This window comes from Sus scrofa, chromosome 8 (genome assembly GCF_000003025.6).
Source record: "Sus scrofa isolate TJ Tabasco breed Duroc chromosome 8, Sscrofa11.1, whole genome shotgun sequence".
NCBI lineage: Eukaryota > Metazoa > Chordata > Mammalia > Artiodactyla > Suidae > Sus > Sus scrofa.
The window spans coordinates 137,527,336-137,554,693 of NC_010450.4; the positions used below are offsets into that span (position 1 = coordinate 137,527,336).

Here is a 27,358-nt window from a genome sequence, read left to right on the forward strand (position 1 = left end):
GTGTCTCATATATGTAATTCTCTTACCCATCATCGGCGTCTTCATCAAATAAATCCTATTCAGCCCTGTGTCCATCCTATAAGCGTTTTTGAGCACCTAACATATTCCAGGAACCTATAAATGTATGTAGCCGGTATTTGCATATGTAGATTGTCCAGTAGCCTCCATGAAGGGTTAAAGTCATAGGAACGCATCATTCGGAATGGTCAGCGGAGAGCCTGTCTCGGGTTCCTTTGATTAGCTGGAACTTGGGCTGCACAATGTGCCAGGAGAGAACGGCTGGGTTCCCTGCAGAAGTTCAGAACTGAGAACACACTGCTGTTCACCTCGACAAGGAGCATGACGCACGAGCACTGAGCAAGTAGAGAAATGTCGCACTGGCTGAGGTCACGGCAGAGCAGGATCTCAGAAGAAAACTGCATCAGTGGATGGCAGAGGCAGTGCTGATGGACAGATGTGTCGTGAGCTATACACGTATTCGACGGAACGGTGTCGGGACGAGCTTGTATTTATTTCTCCCTGACTGTCTAGAGGGCTTCATGGAGAAAGCGGGATTTTAGTCAAAACAGAGATATTCAAAAATTACATGTTTAATTAAGATTTTGAACTATTTATTCTCAACAATAATACTACTCTGACCATTCCTATGCAGATTATTGCAGATTTGCAGAGTCTCTCACAAAAAGGTAGGCCAAGAATTGATGCCCATTTTTTAAATCTCTTGATCCAATCTCACACTCAGTTTATTTTTTTATTTCTTTATTGTTTTCTTTGTACAGCCTCACCTGCAGCAGAAGGAAGTTCCCAGGCTAGGGGTCAAACGAGAGCTGCAGCTGCCGCCTGTGCCACAGCCACATCAACACAGATCCCCACCACATCTGCAGCCTACACCATAGCTCATGAAATGCCGGGTCCTTAATCCACTGAGCGAGGCCAGGGTGACCACATCCTCACAGACACTGTGTCAGGTTCTTAACCCACTGAGCCACAATGGTAACTCCTACTTTTTCCTCAAAGACAACACCATTTTAAAGTATCTGTGTATGGGGTCCCATTGTGGCAAAACAGAAACAAATCCGACTAGGAAGCATGAGGTTGCGGGTTCGCTCTCTGGCCTCGCTCAGTAGGTTAAGGATCCAGCGTTACCATGAGCTGTGGTGTAGGCCTCAGACGTGGCTCGGATCTGGTGTGGCTGTGGCTGTGGCGTAGGCTGTTGGCTACAGCTCTGGTTAGACCCCTAGCCTGGGAACCTCCACATGCTGCGGGAGCGGCCCTAAAAAGACCAAAAGAAAAAAAAAATCCGCTTATTACCTCTTTGACAACTTTTTTCATGTGGTTGTCTAGTTTCATCTTGACATAGATTTTTCGTTTTACCTGAAGCAGGAATCCTGTCATCTTTCTAGTACCTCTGCATTTAAAAACTCACACAATCGGAGTTCCCATCGTGGCGCAGTGCTTAACGAATCCAACTAGGAACCATGAGGTTGCAGGTTCGATCCCTGCCCTTGCTCAGTGGGTTAAGGATCCGGCGTTGCCGTGAGCTGTGGTGTAGGTTGCAGACGCGGCTCGGATCCCGTGTTGCTGTGGCTCTGGCGTAGGCCGGTGGCTACAGCTCCGATTGGACCCCTAGCCTGGGAACCTCCATATGCCGCGGGAGCGGCCCAAGAAATAGCAAAAAAGACAAAAAAAAAAAAAAAAGACTCACACAATCATCAGTGGGCAAAGCTGGACATGACATTAGAGGTCACACGTGCAACGAGGCCTGGAGAATGACCTTGTGATGGTTACACGGCAGTCAGGACAAAAGACAGCGTGATAAGATAAAAAGGATGTAAGAGTTCTTGATTTCTAACCCAGCACTTTCATTACTTAAGGTTGCTTAAATACGGGCGGATGATTTGTAGCTCAGTCGTCTGGATGTTGTATGTGATTCTTAGATGTGAAAGCGCCTCCACGGACCCAGGCTGGGTTCTCCTCCCTTCTCTCCCACGGAGATTGAGGAGGCAACGCTTTTCTTACCCCGACGCCCACTCATGGGATAATCTTACTTTCCAAAACGAACTAGTATGGTCTGCCTTCTAAAAGAAAAATAGAGGAGCCATGTTCATTTATCTAAAAGTTTTTTTCAAAATTTGTAAAAAGATGATTGACTTAAAAATAGATTTCACATGATCAAAATTTAGATGCAACAATGAAATAAATCCTTTTATTTATTTATTTATTTATTTATTTATTTTTGCTTTTTAGGGCTGTACTTGCAGTATATGGAAGTTCCCAGGCTAGGGGTCAAATCAGAGCTGTAACTGTGACCTACACCACAGCTCATGGCAACGCCAGATCCTTAACCCACTGAGCGAGGCCAGGCATCAAACCCATATCCTCATGCATCCTAGTCGGGTTCGTTAACCTCGGAGCCACACAGGGAGCTCCTGAAATAATTCTTAAAGAAGGTGAGAATTCCTCGGACAAGATATTTTTGTTTGCTTCCTGTTGCAGCGATGTCTATAATACTGTTTTGTTTTGTTTTTTTTTAATTAAATGAACAAAGAAGGAGGGGAGGAGTGGGATGGGCAGGGAGTTTGCTGTTGGTAGATGCAAACTATGACATTTAGCATGGACAAGCAATGAGGTCCTGCTGTACAGCACAGGGAACTCTATCCAGTCTCTTGAGATAGACCACGATGGAGGATACCATAAGAAAGGGAATGAATATGTATGTATGACTGGGTCACTTTGCTGGCAGCAGAAATTGGCACACATTGTAAATCAACTATAATTTAGTAAAAAGATATTTAAAGAAAAAAATGACCTGTGCAAGAAATATTCTGTAGCTGTAGAAATGGTGCCAGAATTCAAGTTTGTGGTGAGTGGAATATTTTCATTTTGTTATTGAAAATGTGAGATGGCTTAATTCCTGTCTCCTTTGGAAGGATAAAAATGTCAATGGAAGAAAATTGCTCACTTTTCTACAAAGGTCAACTTTGTGGAAAATTTACCTGCCAGGTTTATGGTGTTTTATTCTCAGGTACAAGAAATAAAAGCATCTAAGATGATAACGGTTAAATTTGGAAAGAACTTTCCCCAGTGCCCTTTGTCATTGTCATACAACTGTGTACAGCGGAGTTGCTGTAACTCAGCCAAAAGCACCAAGGTGATTTTTACACACCCCGTGCTCGAGTTAGTTTCTTTAGGAGGAAGTGATGATATAGTTTGTGAAATTGAAAGACACAGTGTTATTACACCTTTCTGAAAGCCTCTATTTACCGCTAGTTATGTTACAGACTCTCTGAAATGAAACGTAAATAATAGAACGGAATGTCCGTCTGAAGGGATTTGTCATCTCTCTTCTACACCAGCGAGGTTCCTGTACTGGAATGCAAAAGTCACTGAAATTTGGGGGTCAACACAATCACAAGTAAACAAGGTTATTGAATGTGGGGTAGGTCTAGTTCCTTCAAAATCACCAAAACGACATAAGCAAGGGCCCCCTTAAAAGTGCCAGGTATTAGTAAGGAATTATATTTATGCATGTTTTTGCCACATGAGTTCTTTCAGTTTATTAATCTAGTTAAGTTTACACTTCAGTGAGCTTTAATTAAATATAATTGTGCATGGCCAGGGTAAACTATAATTTAAAGTTTTTTTTAATATTAGCTTGGCTTTAAATTTTGAAATGAATGATTCCTGACTTGCATAATATATATTTGGTAGCTGTGCTACTTTAACCTTCATCTGCTCATGCAGTCCAATGAGGAGTACAAGGTACTATTTTTTAGTTGAACGTAAACTACCAACAGCCTTTGCCTAAGGCAGTGTCCGCATTAATTTAGTTCCTTGTTAATCACCATTAATATCCCCTTTTCTTGCCCAGTTAGGAACACATGTCTGCTGTGCTCTTGTTCGGCAATTTCATTTTTTTGGATGTACTGAGAACTTGACATACAGTGCACGATATATTAGAATGAACTAGAGGATTGTTTTTAGCTAAATTCTGTGCCTACAAGGGGATATGCCAGTTGGACAAGAGTTGGACATACCTTTGTTGGCAAATGTTGTTTCATTTAATCCAGGAGATTTTTCATGTATAAATTAATTAAAACTTTTGAAGCATTCTACTTTGTTTTTTAAAAATTATGGGTTAAATGCAAACAATGTGTAATCAGATTATTACTTTCCTAATAAAACACCATGTAGAGTCTGTGTGTGATGTTTTCGTTTTTTGATGGATTTTATATATATTATGTATAATATGTATTTGTATAGTTTGTTTCCATTAAAACAAAGCAGTCTGCTTACGTGGTAATAAGTTCAGTTTTGTTGGGTTTCGACTCTGCACTTGTGCACCAAACAAACCATATTTTGTTTCTCTAAAAAAGTGCAGCAATATTCTTTAAAAGAAGCATGCTTAAATACAAGCCACAAACTTTCTGTGAACGCTTCTGCTCTTCCTATGAGACATACGTTTAAACATTAGCTTTCCTGTTTTTATTGCCGCATTTCTGAAGATAAACATATATTTCATAGAACTCCATAAAAATGATTAGCCAAGAAAATACATTGTGAGTTCCTTAAGCTAAATTTTCTATAACTTACGCCCAATATTCAATGTTTGGATTGACAATTAAGTGCCATTTTCAGCTCATCAAATTCCCAAATTAAGCTGCCCACGTCGCACGGCCAACTTTTTAAAATGATGCATCAGAAATCTCCTTCCTAAAAAGGCAGGTCTAGTCCCTGGGATGGCTGCCTTCAGGGCAGGAAACGCTCAGAGCGTTTGCCTGCGTAATAGGCATGTTCTGGACAGTGGCCGCGACATGGGCGACGTTGCCCGCTCGGTCTCCTCCGGTTTTCTGTGTTTTGCACGAAGTGGGTCGCTCCCTGTGGATCTTCGCAGTCGGTTTGGCCCAGGGTCATGGAAGAGGTATTTGAAGCACTGTGGTTTCAGAGCGGATGCCTGACGGACAGAAGAATATGTATGTATTCATCCAGCTGTTACAGAAGGGGGGGGAGGGGGCACAAGAAGAGACCAGAAGCCCGCACAGGATTCCATGCCAGGGTTGCCGCGCCCTCGGTCTCCTTGGACCGCTGTCCTTTTCCTTGTCTCCAGCTTTTACTTCCACCAGAAACCCTTGTATTTTCTCCTTACTTCTAACCCGTTATAGCCCAGCCACTAAAGAAATAGGATTCCATATAATATCATGAATTTACACACACACACACACACACACACACCCCAAGTGGAGCCTTTGGTGCTGTTCCAGAGAATTTAAACATTTTAAGATGTAGGACTAAACTTATATAATCTGAGGTATGGTTAAAAAAAAAAACATAATAAAAATTAAAAGTGCAATGAATAAGAAAAATGAAAAAGAAATCCACGTTACAAATGGGCTATAAACACATTTATAATTCATAAGCTGCATTTAAATGGTTTTATGTCTTATTAATTAAAAATAGTAAAAGTAAGAAAATATGCTCAATGCAGAGGTACTTAAAAAACAAAAACGAAGGTTAATAAAATATTTTTATCTGCATCAAAATATCCTTTGGAAACCAAAAATAAAAATGTATCATGGATGGGTTTTTGTTTTTGTTTTTGTTTCCCGAGTGATCTGTAAACGTCAGAAAAATACACAGCCCCCACCATTCAACTTTCTGGAAACCAAGTCCCGGTCGGTGTGCACAGAGCCTAAAGCAAAAGGCTTCATTCACGTCGGAAGCAGCGCACTCCCTACGTAGGTCCAAACGATTCCAGTCCGGTTCCCATCGAAAACGTGTTTGTTCCAGTCAAGCTGAAACAAACGACCTGACTTCAGTCCAGTGTCGCGGAGCCGAAGCTGCGCCCCAGACTAAGGCTCCCAGCACGGACGACCCTCCGGGGGCTCCTGCGGGGAAGGCGTGGCTCTCCCGAGGCCCAGGTGACTCTTAGCCGAAGCGGAACTTGAGTCTGTACTTGACCGTGTTGGGGCTTCTCCGCGGGGCGGCGAGGGGACCCTTTGGCTTGACGGCGGCGCTGGGTGGCTTTTTCTTTTCAGGAACAGTGACTGTGAAGGAAAGTTCGGGCTGCTCCGACTGCCTGAATCTGGGCAGAAAGTGGGTAGAGACGTGCTGGGGTTTCACCCGGGGGCTGCAGCCCCGCTTGGCCTTCCCCCGCTTGTTCAGGGCCACGTACCACTCGCGCCCGGTTTTTTCAGTCCTGTGTATTGCCGAGGCATAGGTATTATAGCTGTTTTCTTGAAATCGTTCCCTGAACTTGCAGTCGTCTGTAAATCTGGCCTAGGGAATAAAAGAGGAGGTTTAAGGAGTGGTAATATTTTCAGCATGTGATAACATGGGTCTCCTACTAGAAAGAAGACACCAAGAATTCCATTGATTCCCCTGTCCTCTTAACTCCATTCCCTTTTGCAAAGACACATTTGCTTCTTTTAAAGTGACTTCATGAAAAATAAGTACAGTTACTTTAAAATGACCATTTTCGTTTCTGTATCCTTACTTTATTCATCTTTGTAATGCTGATTTGTCTACTGTGTACAACCATGAAATACTATCGCTGTGTATACAAATGGTAAGAGGAGCTCCTAACAGAGTTAAATTCTGTTACTCTTTTTAAATGACTTTGAAATTTTTAGCTAAAAACTTAACTTTCAACAGAGGATTTTCCCCCTCTTAAACCATCAGGAAAATAAATAGCACCGTATTACTAAGAAACAGTTGCCTATGAAACATGGATTCATTCAGAGAAATGGGGTCATGTTATCCTTTGAAACGAGAATACATTTTTCAGTGGTATCAGTGCGGTTCGTGGTGCTGAGGGAAGGGTAGCATATGGCCCTATTAATATTGCATACGTTGGAGTCCTTCAGGAAAAAGATGTCTCTTCACACGGGGGTACAGGGGGGTGTATTTGATGCCAGGAAGGAAAAAAGTACCTTTTGGTGTCACTAGCAGCACTTCAGTCCTATCTCTGTCTCTGTCTCACCCTCTCAGGCAGGCGCACACACACACACACACACACACACACACACACACCCATCTGCCCTTGAAAGGCTGACAGAGCAGTGGGAAAAGCGAGAAGTAGTCACAGTGCAGCTTGATCGGTGGCAGTGGGACAGCGGTATGCAGAGGGTACAGTGACGGCATTGGGAGAGGGCGTCTGAGAAGATGGAGGTGGCAGGAAGAGGGCAGGAAGGCCTTCCCGGGAAAGGAGACTTGTGAGCTGAGTCTTCAAGTACAGCGAGGTATTCGCAAGGCAGGGGAGGTGCGACCGGATTTCCGGGAGCAGGAACAGTGTGTTCGCGGGTCAGAGCGACCCGACCGTCCGTAGCTCAGTGTGGCCTCCACGCAGGTGCTTGGACAGAGGAAGACGAGAAGAGGAGGACAAAGGGGCCTGGGGGTGCCTTTAGCCTGGATGAGCAGTGAGGTCCGGCTGGTGGCACCGGGAACTGCATCCAGTCACTTGGGAGGAAAAGAACGCACAGATAGACGTGTGCCTGGGTCACCTTGCTGTACAGTAGAAAATTGGCAGAACACTGTAAACCAGCTATAATGGAAACAATAAAAATCATTAAAAAAAACAAAAACAAAACTGAATCACTTCAAAGAAACCCCAAAGTGGGCCAGTGCAACCTCTGCAAAGGCTGCGTTTGCTGAATTGAGGAAACCGAACGAACCCAGAAGAGGGAAGCGTGTGAGCTGTTACCAGACAACGTGCAATCAAACACCACTTCTGCCGCTCGAGTTTTTAGCTTCGGGCTCCTTACCCGCCATCCTCACATCCGTAAGTCTATTGCGAGAATCCAAGTGTTTTCCAGAGAAAGGACCCCGGGCTTTCGTCAGATACAAACGCATCCGTGACCCCAAAGAAGTGCAGCTCCGGACCTCAACTAGACCACGTGTTTCACAGTTTCCAGGAGCACCGTTTGTAGAAGTGTTCTGGGCTTGGGGATACCAAATATCCTGACCCCATAACCAAGAGGCCACTTACACAAATAGGATTCTTTCATATCGAACCAAGTGATTCTATACTGGAATTAAAAGTCCTCTAATTCCCTAGATTTTTTTTTCATTTTCCCTTGACTTTTTTTCCCCCTTGATTTTCTAATCATGCCAGATTTTCTTCTGCAATACAGACCCCCCAGCACTGTAACCTGGAAGTCTGAGCCCTGCAAGGTAATCTACATAGACTTACTGCGAATGGCCAAGGAGAATGTATGACGTGTGTAAAGTACTGCCAATATCAGAAGACATCCGATTTCAGAATTTTCCCAACAGCACATTTATCTGACGTACGACGGTTTACCCACGTCATTTACATTCAAGCGTAGTTCGATCTGTATTCGAGGGCTATGGAGCTATATATGAGAACACCCACCTGCCTCCTGGCGAGTCCCCGACTGCGTCTCTAGGAGGCTACAGCCTGGAGCTTTAAAGAACCACTGCCTGTGGCTTTCTTCCATCCTGTCATAAGCTACCAGCCTGTGTCTGGGACAGTGGTGCTCTGCTGACACCACTTGAGAAGAGCACATGTTGAAGGTTCCTATTTTTTTTTTTTTAATTAAAAAGACTTTCCTTGAGTTCCCCTTGTGTCTCGGGGGTTAAGAACTGCATCTTCATGAGGATTCAGGGCAATCCCTGGCCTCACTCGGCAGGTTAAGGATCCCGTGCTGCCCTAAGTGGCAGCAGCGAAGGCCAAAGACGTGGCTCAGAGCTGATGCTGCTGCGGCTGTGGCGTCGGCTGGCAGCTGCTGCTCCAGTTCACCCCCTCATCTGGGAACTTCCGTGTGCCATAGCTGTGCCCTTAAAAAGAAAACAAAAAGATACAAAGACTCTTACAAGTCAAACATAGATGTGTCTGCTTAGTTCTTTCTTATAAGGACTCGAATGTTCCCCCGTTCAATTAGATAATCCCAAAGTTTCATTTTAAAACAAGAGCTTCAGCCATCTGGAATACTTCCTGCTACATAAAAGGACAAGCATTTCAGAAAGTGTGAGAGATTTCATTAAGAAGCGTAGCAGGTATATTTACCCAGCCTCAGTTTTTTTCTTAAAATGTATTTTAAAAACATTTTTAATGTATAATACATGATACTTTGACCTGACTTCTGCCTCTGTTTCATACACACACACCAATCAGTTCCTGAAATAGAGACAGCAGTGATGGCTTTAGTCAATTTTGACAGATTTTTTTTAAAGTGTACTGCATCATTTAACCTTTTCTCCCCTGACACTGTCAGCGAAAATAAAAAAGGAGCATGTCTTTTTTTTATTGATGTGGCGCGCGCACACACACACACACACACACACACACACACACACACACACACTGTCTTCTCCTATAACAATTCCACCCTACAGTCTTTCAAAGGAGTGAAAACCCACCAAGACCACTCCTTAAAATTATTCCATGAAGAAACTTTCCCTATTTTTCCTCAAGATTCATGTTCTGAAGTTCTTTCTTAGAAAAGCCTTTAAGGAGATGGCTGTTCAGGCTCTAGATTTTTCGAGGGCCCCCTGTCACGTGGGGTGGGGACGTTCTGAATTCTAAGGACCCCCACGCTTCTCAAGACTCCCAGCCGTTCCAAATCCCACACTAAAACAGGAGCAAAGGCAGTCAGACTGTTTTGGCTTTCTTAATTGACTTCTAATTTCATGTTTTGTCTGAAAAGCTACCGTGTGAAAGGAACATTTCCGTGATCTTTTTTCATCAGGAGATCTAGTTTCTTCAGAGGCACTGGCTGTTCCTGTTAGTCTTCCTGGCCCTTTCCAGACACGATGGTGACCCCGGAGTTCCTGCTGTGGCCCAGCGGTAGGGAACCCGACTAGCATCCAGGAAGATGTGGGCTTGAGCCCTGGACCTGCTCAGTGGGCTAAGGATCCGCTGTTGCCAGTGAACTGTGGTGTAGGTCACAGATGTGGCTTGGATCCTGCATTGCTGTGGCTCTGGCGCAGGCCAGCAGCTGTAGCTGCCATTCCACCCCCAGCCTGGGAACCTCCATGTGCTGTGGGTGCGGCCCTAAAAAGCAAAAAAAAGAAAAGATAATGACCCCAAGCAGTGCATCTCTGTCCCTAATGTTTCACATGAAGCCTCTTTATAAGCAGACCCCAAACAACAGAGGCATTTAAATGTCAGTACGCATTCACCATCACAATTTTATTGTATTTTTATTTATTTACTTCTTTGGCCATGCCTGCAGCATGAGGAAGTTCCCAGGCCAGGGATCAAACCAGCACCACAGCAGTGACCCAAGCCACAGCGGTGACGGTGTTGGATCCTTAACCCACTGAGCCACCAGGGAAATCCCCCATCACACAATTTTCGATAATAAAATTTCCAGGCTACTTTTAATTTTTGAAATCTTTGAATTATAAAAAGGTCATTGGTAAAATGCATACGAACATACTTTTTAAATAATAGACCTGGACTATTTCTGTAGAAAAATTGAAGCTGACTTAAAGACTACAGTTCCCGTGTGAAGTAGAGAGGAGAATCTAATTTCAAATAGCTTTTGAAATCAGAACCCCATCACCGCCACCCTCCCACTCTCAGCCACCACGACAAAACCAGTCATTCAGATGTTCGTCGAGAATCCCGGTCTGTTTCAAACTCATTCATTTGTTCATGAATTTATTAAGCTGATGGGTGCTGATTGTGTCACATGCTGGACACTGTGCTAGTTGCTCCTTTCACAGTGAAGAATAATATAGAAATGGGCCCGGCCACGTTCTTTGTTAAATTACCTCCGTTTTTCTCTTTAAATTCTCTTTGATTCTTACAAGTGTAAAAACAGTTTACATTCAAGCCATAATTGCAAAATTAAAATACTAAAATCACTTAATTTCTATGCAACTTAAAATAGTCTTAATTAACAAAAGTTAAACTACTTTCGCTTGCGTATCCGAACTTTTCAGAGGCAGGGCAACGCAGTGCTGTTAAATACAGCAGGAATTTTTGGTTTCGATGGACATCTTGCCTGATTCTACTCGTCGTCTCACACAGGACGAGCACACAGTGGATAGTTAAAAGAAAGATCCAACTCAAAGAAAGTAGAATTTGATTGACTGGGACAGTCCAGAAATACAAATATAAAATATATATGTTTTATGGCTGCATCCATTGCACCTGGAAGTTCCCAGGCCAGGGACTAAATCCGAGCCACAGCTGCAGCCCACACTGAAGCTGTGGCAATGCCCAATCTTTAATGCACTGCACTGGGCCGGGGACTGAACCTGAGGCCCCTCAGCCACTCAAGCTGCTGCAGTCAGATTCTTAACCTACTGCCCCACAGCAGGAGCTCCTCTGAAACAGGATTCACACAAACGTTCCAAAGCCTCTTAACCTAGTTTTTTCATTAGTAAACATGCTCTATGGTGATTGAGAACTTGTAGCAAGTGAGTTGAGGTGAAGCTAACCTGTCCCAGTCCTCACTGTGTGCGACAGATGTCTAAGTCAGGATGCAGAGTGTGCGAGGTATGAAAGAGGGCTGGCTCTGTTCTGACAGCAGTCCAGACCCCAGAGTCTGCAGGGTGGTCAAGCCATTGTAATTCTTTCACTTGTTTTCTTTGATTTGCCTCTTTCTCTTGAAAACCTTTATAAAGTCAAGAGATAATCAAATACGAATAATTCTAATGCTATCATAGGCTATATATTATAATTAAGGGAGTAAAATATTGTTACAGACTGTACTAACGACAGTTATAGACCAAACTGTGCCCAAAGCAGACCTTTCTTGCTGCCGGACACCTACTTCCAGCCCCTACCCCGTACTCAGGCTTTCGGATCGCATCCACACTCCCACCAACGGGACCGCCGGGGCCGGGTGCCCCCAGCCCAGGCTGCTTTGCGTGGCGCTGCAGGGTGTTCCCAGCACAGAAGCACCCACCTCTGGTGGCGAGAGAAGGCTGAAGGCCAGACCCTGCCCCACGTGTTCCCACGCAAAGCCCCCTGGAGCAGGGCGGCAGGTCCCGGGGGGCTGCCTCTTACTCTTCATTCTTTGCAAGCATCTTATGATCAGCTGGGACCTAACCATGCGCTCTCCAGAGCGTGGCCATGCTTCCTGCTTGGCCCCAGATATCTGGCCGTTCTGTGTCTCATTTCTTCATGCTGAGCAACCAAAGAGATACATAAGCGGGATTGGATAATAAATCGACCTGACAAAACACACTGAGGAATGCCGAGCACAGGACTTCTCCTCCTCCAAACTTCATGACTGGACTTAAAGTTACTCAGGAGGAGGTCACACGCAGATTCCCAGGCCCTCTCTCCAGAGATTGTTTTAGTGAGGCTGAGCTGAGACCCCGAATTCGTCATTAACCAGCATCCTGTGTGATTCTGATGCAGGCGAAGGAAGAGCCGCACTTGGAGAAATATATGGTCTAAGGAGCCCCTTTCTGATGCTCTTAATAGCTCAAAAAGCTTCCTTTCAGAGTTCCCACCGCGGCAAAGTGGGTTAAGAACCTGACTCGCATCCATGAGGATGCAGGTTCTATCCCTGGCCTCACTCAGTGGGTAAGCATACGGCGTTGCTGCAAGCTGCAGTGTACATTATGGATGCAGCTCTGATCCAGCGTTGCTGTGGCTGTGGTGTAGGCTGGCAGCCACAGCTCTGATGTGACCCCTAGCCCAGGAACTTCCATATGCTGCAGATACGGCCTAAAAAGAAAGAAAACATAAAAAGCTAGGTTGTTAGGGGTTATAATGTGCCAGGTGTTATTTGCACCGTAATTCTATGACTATTGTCTGATTTTCTAGGCAGAAAAGCAAAGAAGATGATTGGTCTAAAGCCCTGCATTTATAAGCACCAGGGCAGGCCTGGGACTTAAATCTCATCTCTGACTCCTATGGATCCAAGCCCTTTCGGTGACACTCTGCAAACCCAAGGGCATCTCCGGGGCTTTTATGTAGTCCAGCCTGCCCTGAAATTGCCCCATGTTAAAGTACTGATAAAAAACCAGTGTCCCGCCCCAGCCCATCTGAGGCATAGGACACCGCCTCTCACCATAAGCAGATTCATCATGCCCAGACTTCCTCAATAAAAACAGGCCCCCCAGCCAGATGCACAGAGTGAAATTAAGGGAAAATGGACATTTAAGCAGAGGTAGAGCCTTCAACCCATTTTTAAGCCTGAATTACTAGATATTCCATTTTGCTATGCAAACTGAGAGCTGTTAGAGGGCAAAGGGCGTTTCTAGGCAAGGCCCTTACAAAGCTCAGGGTCTTGACTGAAAGAGTGGAGTGCCTAATAAAACATTTTTTTAATGAGGATGAGAAGTATTACTCAAGCCTCCTTTCCCCTCTCAATTAACATGCCCAGCTCAGGGGCTGCTGACTCCTCCTCACTCTGCCCCCAGCGCAGGAAGTCCAATCCAGACTCTCATTCCAGCCTAGCCAGCTGGCACCCTCTGCAACCAGGAAAGGAAGACGCTCTAGTCCTTGCTTAGGGCTGATCAAGCATACATTCCACGCCTGTTTCGTAAACTCTGCAATTAGCTTTCCTTCCAAACATGATCCCCTAAAACCCTGAGAAACAAAAATAATTCCACCACATGCTTCTCTCTGTATCTTTAAAATAAGCCAAAATGTTTTTCCCCAATGGGCAATGAACTAGCATGCACACTTTATGAAAAGACTGAAGAATTCACGCTAACCCCCTTTGCCAAAATTTCTATTTTTTAAGGGAAAAAAAAATAAGATGCACAATAGGGATCTTAAAGAATTATGAGATTACGGCCATATGACATCCTTGCCTCGAAGATCTTAAACCTGGGAATCTGGTTTTCCAGTGAAGTTCCTTGGAAAAAGGAAAACCCAGGAAGTAAGGGACCGCTGCATGCAAGACGAGTTTGGACCTAAAGCAACAACGGCAATAATAAATGGGATTTGGAGCCGGTCTAAATATCTGAGGGGGTCACAGCTGCCTGACCCCCAAATCAGAAAGTATTCTAAGCGAGGAGGTGAAGGATCATCAAACAGCTGCCTGAAAATACTCAGGAAAATCTCTTCTAACTTTCAAGGCTGCATACTTTCTAGGCAGTATTCTGGGTGTTTTACACATATTATCTCATTTAAAATGCTCGGCTCTGGCCGTGTATTGTTACTTTCACGTTCTTCCTTTTATAGCTGATCAAACCAAGGAAAAGAAAGATCAAGTACCAACACCCAGTTTATCTTATAGGTAGAATGACACGGTTGAACCGAGCGCTCCCCACCACACTCAAAACCTTTCACTCTCTTATCTGGACCCACCTCAGATAAATCCCATGGGACTTTGGATCAAGATAACACGGCTGAGGGGAGAGCGGGCGCCAGGACGGACAGGCAGGGGAGAGACCGAGGCCGGAGAGAAGGGCGCTCCGGCCGCCGAGCAGCTCCGCCTGGGATGAGCTGAGCAAGAGGATGGAGGCCGCGGCAGAGGCTCCGCCACCCTCCCGGCTCCGGCTCCGGGAGGCGATTACCCACTCCCACCCTCGGGGACGCCGCACTCCGTCCTTGTCGAGAGGGCCGGGTAAACCTGCACCCCCGGGATCAGGCCGCAGGGCTACTGGGGGCACCGCAGCCCGGTCTTGAGGACAGCGGCCTGCGGCTTCATACTGATCCGAGGCTGCAGGTTGAAGGCCTGCAGGCAGCAGAGCACATGGAGATGCTCCAAGTTTAAATGCAGCGTCTCTTGCAGTTCCCTCGTGGTCTAGCGGGTAAGGATCCCACCCTGTCACCGAAGTGGCTTGGGTCCCTGCTGTGGCACGGCTTCCATCCCTGGCCCGGGAGCTTCCCCAGGCCTCAGGCGCCGCCAAAAAAAAAAAAAAAAAAGAAAGAAAAAAAAAATCCCTAAATGAACAACAACAAAAAACCTCCTCTTAGCAAATTAAACTCAGCATACCAAGGAAATCAATGGACATGCCGCCTAAGCCGAGCTGCTCTGGGCCGATACTGTTATTTACCATCTTTGGGTCCACTGACAAGGAAGCCTTTTCCAAACGAAGATTTTCTGTGAACAAAACAGATCTCTTTGCTTCTGAAAGTGCATCCTAGAGGGCTTCCCGTTGCAACTCATCATCGCAGTGAGTCACCAATGTTTAGAAAACTCTTGTGATAGGTTCTGTGGCCGAAGACTTCCCTTCCTTTCTACACTTCAAAGTCTAGTACTGGGAGGAGTTCCCGTGGTAGCGCATCAGAAACGAATCCGACGAGGAACCATGAGGTTGCGGGTTCGATCGCTGGCCTCGCTCGGTGGGTTAAGGATCCGGAGCATTGCCACAAGCTGTGGTGTAGGTCGCAGACTCGGCTCGGATCCTGCGTGGCTTGTGGCTGTGGTGTAGGCCAGCAGCTGTAGCTACGACTGGACCCGGAGCCTGGGAACCTCCACATGCCGCGGGTAAGGCCCTAAAAAAACAAAAAAAATCTAGTACTGGAGACACAGAAATAGATGGAAAAAAGGTCTCCCCAAAAAGAGCTTGGAATGAGAGAGAGAAAAAGGAGAGAAACAACCAAAAATATTCTAAGGATAAATCACAATATTCATTCCTTAAAATGTAATATAAAACTATTATTAAAACATGCAATTATTCATTGCTATCAAACAATAGCTGAGAACAGTGTAAAGAGTTCCAAATGAAACAAAGTATCTTCTTTCAGGATAACTTTTCCCTAACAAGCATTACAGCCTCTAAAAGGAGAGAGAATTTTAAAAGTATGTAATTCTGGTTCAATTGTTTGTTAACTGTGGTAATTTAGGAAAATAATTACTATCTCTGAGACTGTTTCCCCACCCAGCTATGTAAGAGATATAGTGAGTGAAAGGGCTTTTAAAGAAATATGCATATATTCCATCTCTGCCTACTATTTTTTAATAGTCTGATTGTTACTATAAAAACCAAATTGAAAATCTACTATGATCCATGAATATTTCTCAATACACTATGAGTGAATTATATGAATAATTTACATTTATAATTCACAGGGGCTCTGTAAATAAAACCCTAAAGTTACCCTTATTTATTCATTTAATTTTTTTCAGCTTTACGGAGATATGATTGACACACAACCTTGTGTAAGTTTAAGCTGCACAGCACAATGAGTTTATACATCTATTTTTGAAATTACTCTACAGGTGCTCTTTAAATGCCTCTGCACAAGTATTAACTTAAAGCAACTCACTAACTACCCATTTAATCCTAAAAGTCATAAGGCTTTTTGGTGGTTATGAAGTTTTGTAAAAATAAGAACTACATCAAATACTTGTATTGAAAGTTATAAGAACAAGTTTCCAATATGCTTAATGAGAAACTGGAAATAAGACAGAAACCATCTAGCATAAAACTCGTATTGCTAGGATTAGTACTATTTCCAAATTCAACTTCCTTAAAAATAAATCACTTTATAAATTAATTAGGTTTCCATCCGGAGAAAAAGTGCTAATAAATGCTCCGATAAGAGACAGTGGCCTGGACCACTGGCTTAAAAAGAATCCACATAATCGTAGGGCTTAATGTTTTATCTACAATTCAGCTCAAAGTCATCGGAATGACTTTTATATCAAAGGGCTTCGGTGAGTGACAAGAGCAAGACTGGCTTTGTACTGTTTAAAAGTCATTATTCCATGAAATAACTTTAGCCTGCCGAGACGAGAAAGAATAACAGATGCTGTTTTTGCATTATCTGCATTATTTCGGCCAGCCGTCCCTAGACATTTGGGTCAAGTTTCTGGAAATTTGTTACTTGCACTTGACAGAGGAATCATGTATCCTAACCTCTCAGTCTGACCTTCCTAATTGGCATCCATTTGTAATACTTTGCTTTCTGTGGCAGTTACCCTAAAGCTGGCCCAAGTTAGTCTATTTTTTGCATGGACTAGGGCATGCATCAGAATATTTTAAAAATGAAGATTTTTCACCCCAAACAAACCCACCAATAAAGGAAATTGTCTTCTCAGGCATTGCATACTATTATGATACTTAGATTTTCAAGGTGTTTCTTTTACAGTCTTAAGGTAGACCAAGGAAAAGCTATTCAGTGCAGAAGTGTTTGATCATTGTTTTCTATTCCATATATGGATTTTAAAAATCAAATATTTTCAAATAAAATGGCATGCCCTACTTTTCCACAGCAATCCAGAACTTCGCTCCTTAAAATAAAAAAATAAATCAAAGAACAATTATTTTATGAATACTATGCAATACCTTACTAGAATATAGCAACCAACTCAGAAAATGAAACATGTAAATCTGGTTAGAATTCTTTCAATGGATGAGCAAAAAGGTTCATAAGAATTTTCCACTTACCTTAATAAACTGAGATTTTAGTAGTTTATTATGTTTAGATATATTTAAATTATAATATAGGAATAGGTAATATTTATTGAGCACTAACAATGTACCTAATACTGTTCTAAAGAGCTTTATATGTAGTATCTCATTTAATCTTCAAACAACTCTAGCAATAGCCTGAATTCTACTGTCTCCTCCAAGAGAAGTTAACAAACCACCTTCAGATGCTAGGGAAAGGAAAATTTAAAGTCTTAAACACTGAACCAAGTGAAATTCTCATTGAATTTTTTAAAAGTCTGTAAAGTAGAAATCATGATTTTTAAGTTTCAATTGATTACACTTGATTAAAACTTCCTATATTCTTTGAAAACTGGAACAGTGATATTTCTCCAATTCATTTAATAAGAATTAAAGGAGTAGCTTTAAAAAAGAATTACTTTATAAAATAGCTTAAAGTCGCATAACTTAGTACGCTACAGAAAAAAACATAAATCACTTTTAAGGGCTGTTTTCATATACTGATACGAAAAACAGAATCTTTGGCTGGGAAAACTAAGCTAAATATCTTTTAGGATCTTTAAAACATTTTTAACGCTTCCCAGGTAATGACCATTCTCAGAGCAAAGCGTGGAAATGTATAATGTGTGAACTGACTACAAAGTATAAAAGTGGTCTGAAGACATTTTTAAGAGCGCAAAATTAGTCTCCACAGTTTTAAGAAGTACTTGTTTTTGATGCAAGAAAAATACAAATGAAAATTTCTCAAAGAAATCAAATTAAAATTTTCTAATAGAGGTTAAAGTCTTCTCATTACTGGTTCTTCCCTCCATACTTATTAATATGAATATATGTTACATTGCTTAGACTCCTTTTTTTTTTTTTTTTTTTTTTTTTTTGTCTTTTTAGGGCCGCACCTGCAGCATGTGGAGGTTCCAGACTAGGGGTCAAATTGGAGCTGTAGCTGCCGGCCTACACCACAGCCACAGCAACGCCGGATCCTTAATCCACTGAGCAAGGCCAGGGATCGAACCTGAAGCCTCAAGGATGCCAGCCAGATTCGTTTCCACTGAGGCATGACGGGAACTCCACTAAACCCCATTTTTGACATCATGAGCAGGTTTTAAAAGTAAGAACATGATCTACTGGACACACACAAAATCACCATAAACATGTAAATTAAAAATATACTATTTCCATAATATTCCTCCTCACTTGGACCACTTGTAAGAAGTAAATAGTGGCAATCACTTAGAGAATGCTATTTTCAAATACACTTACCCTGAAAGTTTTTTGTGGAGTGTATCTTAGCTTTACAAGACCATAAAATATTTAAATGATTACTTACAAAAACATGCGATTCTCTTGCTCAAATGTAAGAGATACAATTTTACAACAACAAAAAACATTGGGTTCTCTGGGCAAATTGTTCCTTTCCATCAATCTGAAAAATCACTTCATTCCCTTTTACAAATGTAAAATCCCTGTAACCCCTTTAACAAATATAAAGTGGTTCTACTTACACTTGCATGGAGTTTTCCTTTTTTTGACATCGCTAAAAATTTGTTGCTGAAAACTCCTCGTATTCCTACAATCCCCTGAGACACAGCAAATATTTCCAAAATACCTAGGATGACAGAAATCCCAAAATAAAACACAGACTCCTCTATATATCATTGTGAAGAATTAAATTTCTTTCCATTCCTTATTACTGTGATTTTTTCAAAAAATGTTTAACATCCTTATATATATTTTTTTTTGGAAAATTAGACTGTTTATTGATAGGAGGAGCAGCAAATCACACATTTCAAATGGGCATGGACTTAACATCCTTATTTTTTGACATTTATGTATTTATGTAGGAAAAAAAAAGTCTAGTATTCACCCAAGTGTTCATTTAAAATGATAAGTTTCAAGGTTCAAAAATTTAGTTGTGCTTTCACTAGTAATTCTTTTTTCGTATAAATAAGTCACTTTTGGTGATCAATGTTTGACAACAGACTCTTCAAGTTCTAAAGGAATGGAAAAGACTTTTTAAAATGGTTTACAAAATAATGCTTATACAATGTCTTTCCTGTGAGAGATAATATGGTACTTTTTTTTTTTTTTTTTTTTTTTTTTTTGTCTTTTTGCTATTTCTTTGGGCCGCTCCCGTGGCATATGGAGGTTCCCAGGCTAGGGGTCGAATCGGAGCTGTAGCCATCAGCCTACGCCAGAGCCACAGCAACGCGGGATCCGAGCCGCGTCTGCAACCTACACCACAGCTCACGGATCGTTAACCCACTAAGCAAGGGCAGGGACCGAACCCGCAACCTCATGGTTCCTAGTCGGATTCGTTAACCACTGCGCCACGACGGGAACTCCGGTACTTTTAATAATAAAGCACATAAAACTGTACTCAAGATTAGTACAAACCGCTGAAAGCCTGAAAATACTGCTTATTTACGTAAAGGAAATCCCTCTTCTCAACTTACCATAATTATCAAAGTACAAGTCAACACATATCCTACTCCATCGCTTAGTGAGTAGCTCATTTAAAGATTACACATCACAAGGTACTGAAAGCAATATAAATAATTTGGGATTACTGGCTCAATGTAGTGTTTAATGAATTATAGTTTGAGACATCCTGCAGTTTGAATGACTTATCTGGAAAAAAATTTAATGAGGTATTTTATTACATTACTGTTTATACTTGGTATTTCATAGTCAGTATTATCAAGTCCACGTCCCTCTGTCTCCTGTGCTGATTTGAAAGTCCACATCCACTGAGTCAAGGGAGACACACACCATAGTTCTCACAGAGTATTTTAAGAAGATGAAACTCATAGTCTGTCTATAATTGGAATTCCTGCCTGTTTACCATAAACCCGTATATAGTGTTATATGAACCTGAAAAAAAAATCATAGTGCTGTTTGTTAACTGCCTACATCAAATTGCAAAAAGAAGGGGAAAAAAGACAACATAGTTCACTAAAAAAGAGACATGTCATGGAAGAAAGGAAGGGAAAGGAATCACAGTATTTCAATCTATAATATTTTAAGCATCTATTCTAACAGGAAGAACGCAATAGGACTCTGCTGAATAGAGAAATTCGCAAGACTTTTCTTAAAATCGCAGTCTCTCCCTGCAGTATTTGAAGTACATATAAAATTATTCAATTTATAAAGGCAGTGTATTGTGAGTACATATATATTATATAACATATAAATACATATATGACTATCTTTATAGAGCACTTGTGATGTGCGATGTGACCTAATACCTATAATGAGCAAACACTGCTGCTTATTTATTCAACTTGGTTTCTTGAAAATACTTGACCAGAAAGTTCATGGAGGAATTATTGTTCTTGTGATAAGTGTTCTTAGCCTGGAGTAAATAAAACGCAGCTCAAAAAAACTGCTGTTACCACTTTATTACTGGATGTTTCTTTAGAATTAAGAAAAAAAGATCTAAAGGCAATTTGCTTTTAGGAAGAAATTGCTAAAAATACGGTCTCATAAATTCTTCTCTTCAAAATGTTTTCAAAATGCTATTTATATTAGATTTTGATAGACAAATGATTTGGCTCTGATGCACACCGGATGATTTAGAAGCATCATCATTTTATCATATAGTAACAAAGTACCCAGAATGCTTTGTAAAGATAAATGTACTATACAGTGCAATACATTGTAATAATATTCTTACTAAACATGAATAGAACATCTGATACAACGTTCCATTTCTGTCAAAATTACAGAAAGATACTGAAAACAGCATTGATGATTTTGGATGTTGGGGAGTTGGGGGATGTGATTGTAAATATTATGTAAGTTTGGGTTAAAAACTGAGACAGGAAGACATGAGAAATTGTCGGTGAGGAACGAGAGACACAAAAGGGAGAACGTGGAGTTGGGAGAAAAGGAGACTGGCTTGTTTCCCTCAACTCACTCCTGTTTCTCCGTTGTCAGAGGCTTCTCATACCCTTGTCTGGAAAAGCACCTGGTTTTGTGGATGCAAATCTGCTGTGTATTAGTGGAAAAAAGTACACAGTAGAGTAAAAGATAACATTCTCATGAAGGGTATGTGTTTGCAGGCTAACGTTTAAGAGATCAAGACAGAAGCGCTCTAAATATTTGTTTAATGGAAAGGCTGCTTTGTGTACGTAAACCACTGGTTTCTGACAACACTCTATTTTTAAGAAAGACCCATTTTTGGCTCAACTTGTTTCCTAGCACACTGTACAGTCTGCATGTCCATGTTATGTAAAATTAGCATTGTAATAAAATTTAAATATGGGGAAGATGAAATAATATATGTGAAAGTGTTATTACATACTGCATGGTTTCTTTTCTTGTAAGTTCCAGTATAAAAAAAAATGGTATATTTCCTGAGAATGAAAGGATTTTACAATTTTAAGAAAATTATATTTAAGGGAAAGCCTAAACATATACTTTTACGTGTATCATTCAACTTAAGATTATGAAGAATGCAAGAAAGAAAAAAGATGAGTTTAGATGAAATAGCCTTTTTCACACAGGCAACTTTGGTATGATCTTCTAAATCTTAATGGTATAAATAATGCTGGGGACACTGTTAAGAGCATAGTTTCCAAAGTAATTTCAACAGTAATTTCATGATGTCTTTTTCCTTAGACACTGGAGCAGATTCAGCAGGCGCCGCAGTCCAACCCCCTGCCCCCCACCTCGAAGAGATCACAGGCCTACGATCTTACTTTCCCAAATCTCAGTAACTCATTAAAGAATTCTAAGCATTTTAAGCCCATGTGCATTAAATCATACCTATATAAATCCCAGAAAACATTTCTCTAAAACCAATTTTTTTCATTTTCAGTAATTCACTCACTCTCATTAGGAGTCAGTAATAAATTTGATGGGAATTTACAATTCACATTATGAAAGCCCAGACGGTATCTCTTAGCAAAACTGGGGAGGGCCAAGTGTGTCTCACAGATCATAGGTAGTCCATGGATGTTCGCTGAATCGGATTGTTCTTTGACCTTCTCGCCACCTCTCTTCCTTTTCAGAACACCCCCTGTCCACATGCATGGACATGTCTTATTACTTTCCTTCTATGTTGCTCCTCTGCTGCTGGGGGAGTGGGCCAAGGGGAGAGGGTCAGAATAAATTAACTCACATTAAAGTGCAAGTGATACTGTGTTATCTTTCCTAGTATGTTCACATTTAAGAGGATCAAAAGAAAAATGCAGTGCTTAACTGAGGGAATTATTTTCTCCGGGTAGAATTTTGGGATTGACATCTAGGTTGCAGGATGCAAGAACCGATTATATTGTTGCATCCACTTACTTATAAGCATAGGCATGCACTACAAAGCAAACTTAGTCCAGTAAGAAAATCTATATCTAGACTTTTTACTTAGTCCCATTAGAATTTTTGATACAACAGGACCCTAACGATGATGGTTGATGCAATTATGTAGATTTCTCCCTTTTCTGTTTTTTAGGGAAGAAAAATGTACAGATATTCAAAGCATTCAGAAGCTTTCAACAGCTCATCTGAAAAATCCTCAAAGAAAAATCCTTTCAAACTGAAGTGTTTCTACTTGTGTCCACACAGCGACAAATATGCCGTGTCTTTAGCAAATCTGAGTCTTGAAATATCCAACTTAGTGGTCTTTGCTGATGACGTTAGTAACAGATTTCCCACTTGAGTTTCTCTATACAGTAGATACACATTCTGGTTTATTTAGCTTTGGGGACTATGTTGATGCCATGTTAACATCAAACTTAAGAGTGAATTCAAATGTTTTAACAAATAGTAAAACTGACCCTTTAGCAGAGCCAAAATACATGATGGGAATTTTCATAATGTATATGAAAAACCTGGCTTTGTGTAGCTATAGCCTTCCACTTTGGCTCCAGAAATTGACAGCTACTCGATTGCCTATTCTTCAGTGGCACAAGAGCGGTCAGCAGAGGCATTGTATTGGAACTAAACTTGAAAGCATAGTAATTAAGTCAGAGCCTTTCTATTCGGTCTCGGGATTGTATCATCTGTCTTTCTTGCCCGTCTTTCTTCATCTTTCCCTAGTGTTTCCTCATCATAAGATTCAATGTGCAAAGAGCATGCTTTTTCTTCTGTCTTCAAAACTTGGGGTAACAATTGTATAATAGAAGCTGAGACTATATCAAGTGAGTATACCTTAATGACACACATTATGTTTCAAAGTCTATGGCCAGTGTACTGCTGATGGTGAAACTAGAACATACAGTTTGCAAAATATTACTGGGAAATGACAGTTGTGAATCATGTATACACATATACATTTATCTGTTGTGACAAGCATTGCAGAAAAGTATTGCGTGTAAAGGAACCTGCTAGAAAGCAGTTTCCTGGCAAAGTTTTGACTGCTGAAGTCACAAGCTGTGACCAAATAATGTAAGTGTTCTATCACTGCTCACTCACGACAGTAGCATGTACCCTCCATGGTCCCTGTGGTCCTGGTTCTCTCAGTGTCTTGGACAAACGTTTCCTCATCCGCTCTACCCAACATTCCACAAATGCCGCCTTGGTTTACACATGTATCAGGAAACCATCAAGTCCTATCTTCAAAGAGATACAGGACCAACTGCAATTAGCAGGTTCTGTCTCTCTTTCACAGCTACTTAAAAGACAGAGATTCATTTTAAGCTCTCAAATTCCATGCTGTGCTTTTAAACGTGACATATCTCATAAATTCTTAATCCGTCAATGGCAGCAAAATCTTACGAAATAGTGTCGGACACTCCAGACGTCACAAAATCAGAAATCTCCATGACGTAAGCATTTAAAGTGTACTTTCCCTCTGTGAGAAAAACCCGCGGAAGGAAAGAAATCTTCCCAACTCATCCAACACTAACCAAACTATCAGGCTCGGTGTGCGACGTCCCCTTTGTGGGGCACAGGAATAAATGGATGAAGGAATAAGTGGGTGACCACAAGCCAAGTGAAAGGTACAGACCACATTCCACGAGGCTGTCGTAAACTGGAATGAATTAGAAAAGTATTAGTTACATGAAACAAGTTTTATTTAGGCACGTTCATCTAGTTTTGTTTAAGAAATTAAACAGTGTTTTGTGCCTGTGCCTGTTAGCTATCTTTCGGAGTGGATTTTAAAAGAAAGTGGATCCTGGAAATGACGATAGGCTGATGTCTTCTGTAGGTAGCTGCAGTCTTGGTCAATCTGTTCTCATTCCTTCCTGTGCTTTTCCACAACTTTCCCTCCCCAAGGCCCAAGATGCAAACATCTCTGTCTTGTGTTTTCTTCTAAAAGAAGAGGATGAATATCCCGGAGTGAGTCTGCTTTTCAGAGACCTCTAGCACAGGGAAGCTCACCCAGCCCCCAGTCACAGCTTTTACTCCCCTGGAATCCAGCCTGCTGGCTGTTCCCTGCAGGCTACCTTTGGGTATCCCTTGGGGACCACAGAAGCTGTCCTCTGTGTCCAGGCTGATTGCCTGAATAAGCTACAAGAAGACAGGAGAAACTGCTGGTGTGAGGACAAAGTGGGGAAGATTACCTAGAAGTGGGGAATGAGCTCTGATGTCTGGAGGAGGAAAGAGTTGGATGGGACACAATGAGAAGGACAAATGGAAATAATGAAACAGACATAACCCTTGTTGACCCTGAAATCTTAGGAACTTCCCCTTCCCCTAACTGACCTTGCTTTTTTATGACCCAAGATGGTGAGGTATTTAAGGAGCGCATTGAACTTTAAGCCGCAAAAGCAAGCCCTCTGAGGAACGTGTGGGAGGCCCTGGGATTCGCTGGGGCGGATGCGAAAGGCCCTGTCTCCTCGGGTTCGGGGCTCCAGGCCACCTCGCCACGTGCAGCACAGCCAGCTGGAGTGGCCGAGCCTGAAAGACCGGTCAGGGGCAGGAGGTGGGCGTGCACCCCCTGCCCTTCTGGTGCCAACCGCCAGGCCTTCCACGTCCCGCCTCCTGAACCCCCGGAGGAAGCTTGCCAGCCGCCAGCCCGAGGACGTGCGCACCCCCGAGCACCTCGTCCCCCGGGAGGGGGTGGGGGCGGCTGCCGGATGCCAGCCCCGCTGCGACGCTCGCGTTCCTCCCGAGCTTGGGTAAGAAGCAGCCCAGCGGCCCGTGGGGTCACTGGCTTGAGACTGAGAAAGTTAGGTACGCCTGGGAGCCACCAGGTGGACACTCGGGAGCCGGGGGCCCGCCGCGCACCGCGCCCTCTCCTGGCCGCGTCCCCCCCCCCCCCCGCGTCCCTCCGAGGCCAGGACGGCGCGTGTATCTGGTGGACGCACCCCGGGCTGGACGCGCCTCCTGGCCCTACCGAGGAAGAGGCCCGCAGGCACGTCCGCAGTCCTGCAGCCACCGCACACACCCGCGGGCCACCCCGCCCTCTGCGGCCGTGACAGTCTGCAAACTCGGTGGAAGAGAGGAGGAGATGGAGAAGGAGGGAAAGCGAGAAAGAAAAACCCTGAAAAGAATGTCTAAAACTTGGCTTTAAAAAAGAAGCACACCTACAAAATTGGCACCTGTGCCCAACTGAACTACCCCGGAGTTTCTTCTAAAAGAAAGCCCTTTCTCCCCATCGTCCTTGAGGACCAGGGCTGGCCCCTCGTCCTCACAAGGTTTCGTCATGGTCTCAAGATATTAAACGTTGCTAAACCCGACTCCGCATTAATCATTCGAATGTCCATCACGTCCCCTCTCTAGACGTGTCCAGTTTTCTAGATCACTGTCGTCTTCTAAGCAGGGTATGCCCGGTCTCCCGTACAATATATTAACTTATATTCTGTATGTTTATAATGTGCAAATATGCACGTATCTACAATAGACATATACATATAGACGTTACTTATAATCTTAATTTGGGGTTATGGCAGTAGTAGTGGGGGGGCGGGTGTTGTGTCAGATTTGATTATTCTCCAAAATAAAAATTGTTGTTGCGGGCAGGGAAAATGGGTGCACTCTGATGGCCAGTCTGGTAAAAAGTATCAAAGGGAAGCAGAAATCAAGAGAGAAGGTTTGTGTTTTTTCTGCAGGCACGGGGGCTGGAGCTCTTCGTCGGGACCAGAGCAAACTGAAAGCCAGGTGCCTGTCTGCACCAGGCTCCGCGGACAGCCTGCCCCTCAGGAGTCGCCATTCCTCATGCCCACGAGAGGGGTAAGTGTGTGCGCGCCACAGACACGCGTCACCCCCCCGACCCGCCAGGCCGGCGGGATCCCAGGGGCCGGGGCTCCGGAAGGTGCGCCTGTGGCCCGGAGAAGAACACGCTGCCCCTCCCCAGTCCCCGCCGCCCGCTCAGGCAGGTTCTGTGGGGGAGCGAGCAACTTACTTAACATATTGGCTTCGTGGGAGCCATTGACTTTGCCATCCGGGTAGATCTGCAGATGGAAACCGATGCCCACTCTGCAGTACAGGCTGCCGGTCCGGCGCCCCGAGGGGCTCCACTGAAAGCTGCTCTGCTCCGAGCCGCTTCCCGGGCCGCCCGGCGGAGCCGCGGGGGAGGAGGCGGCGGAGGAAGCGGAGGAAGACGTCGCGCTACTGCTGCTCTGGCGGCTGCTGGCGCCTCCCGCGTTCCTACCCGTGGCGGCCGGTCCTGGTTGCCCTTTGGAGGCGAGGCGCTTCTCCCCGGGAGCCCAGGCGCAGAGGATCAGGTGGCTGAGGAGGAGGAGGAGGAGGAAGGACAAGCTCATTCTTCCAGGCGCGGGGGTCCGAAGTGCATCTTGTAGGGCTGGCTCCGGGCTCCGTAGCCCCCGCGCGGCTGCGTGCCTCTGGCGCTGCCCCCCTCGCCGCCCCGGGTGGACATAGCCTCGGGGAAGAGAGAGGGAGGCGGGGGAGAGAGGCCACCCGAACGGATCTCGGCGCTGGCACTGGGATATTTATAACGCCAGTGATCTCACTGCTCAGTGCACGCCTGCGAAGCCTCCCCTCACCCGCCGCTTTGTGTACTCTCTCCGGCCGGTGCGGGGAGGGAGCCACGCCGTCCCGGGGGCGGGGGCGGGGGGAGGGAGGAGATGGGCGAGGGCCAGGGGGAGGAGAAGCCGGGCGGAGAGAGGCTGCACCCCGACGCCGGGCGCGCGCACCCCGGGCCACGCACCCCGGCCGTTCCCCCGCGCCACCCGGCCAC

The 27,358-nt window shown here is 43.7% G+C and overlaps 1 protein-coding gene and 1 long non-coding RNA gene across 3 annotated transcripts in view; one reads left to right on the forward strand and one right to left on the reverse strand.

The window, feature by feature from the left end:
- Window positions 1–27,358, forward strand: part of LOC106508356 — a 90,446-nt gene that overhangs the window by 35,236 nt on the left and 27,852 nt on the right. Inside the window, exon 3 of the long non-coding RNA XR_002346918.1 lies at window positions 26,271–26,391. This is a non-coding gene — a long non-coding RNA (uncharacterized LOC106508356). The remainder of the gene's footprint in view (window positions 1–26,270; window positions 26,392–27,358) is intronic.
- FGF5 (fibroblast growth factor 5) lies at window positions 4,471–27,177 on the reverse strand. 2 transcript variants are annotated; one of them, XM_003129367.4, is made up of 3 exons: window positions 26,564–27,177; window positions 18,780–18,883; window positions 4,471–6,276 (listed from the first exon to the last, which is right to left on the reverse strand). In XM_003129367.4, exons 1-3 carry the CDS (start codon window positions 26,922–26,924, stop codon window positions 5,926–5,928), a joined length of 816 nt encoding a protein of 271 aa, XP_003129415.1. In that variant the 5' UTR covers window positions 26,925–27,177; the 3' UTR covers window positions 4,471–5,925. The 2 variants fall into 2 exon arrangements, with proteins under 2 accessions (XP_003129415.1, XP_013854110.1); XM_013998656.2 differs by lacking the exon at window positions 18,780–18,883 and having other exon boundaries at window positions 6,092–6,276.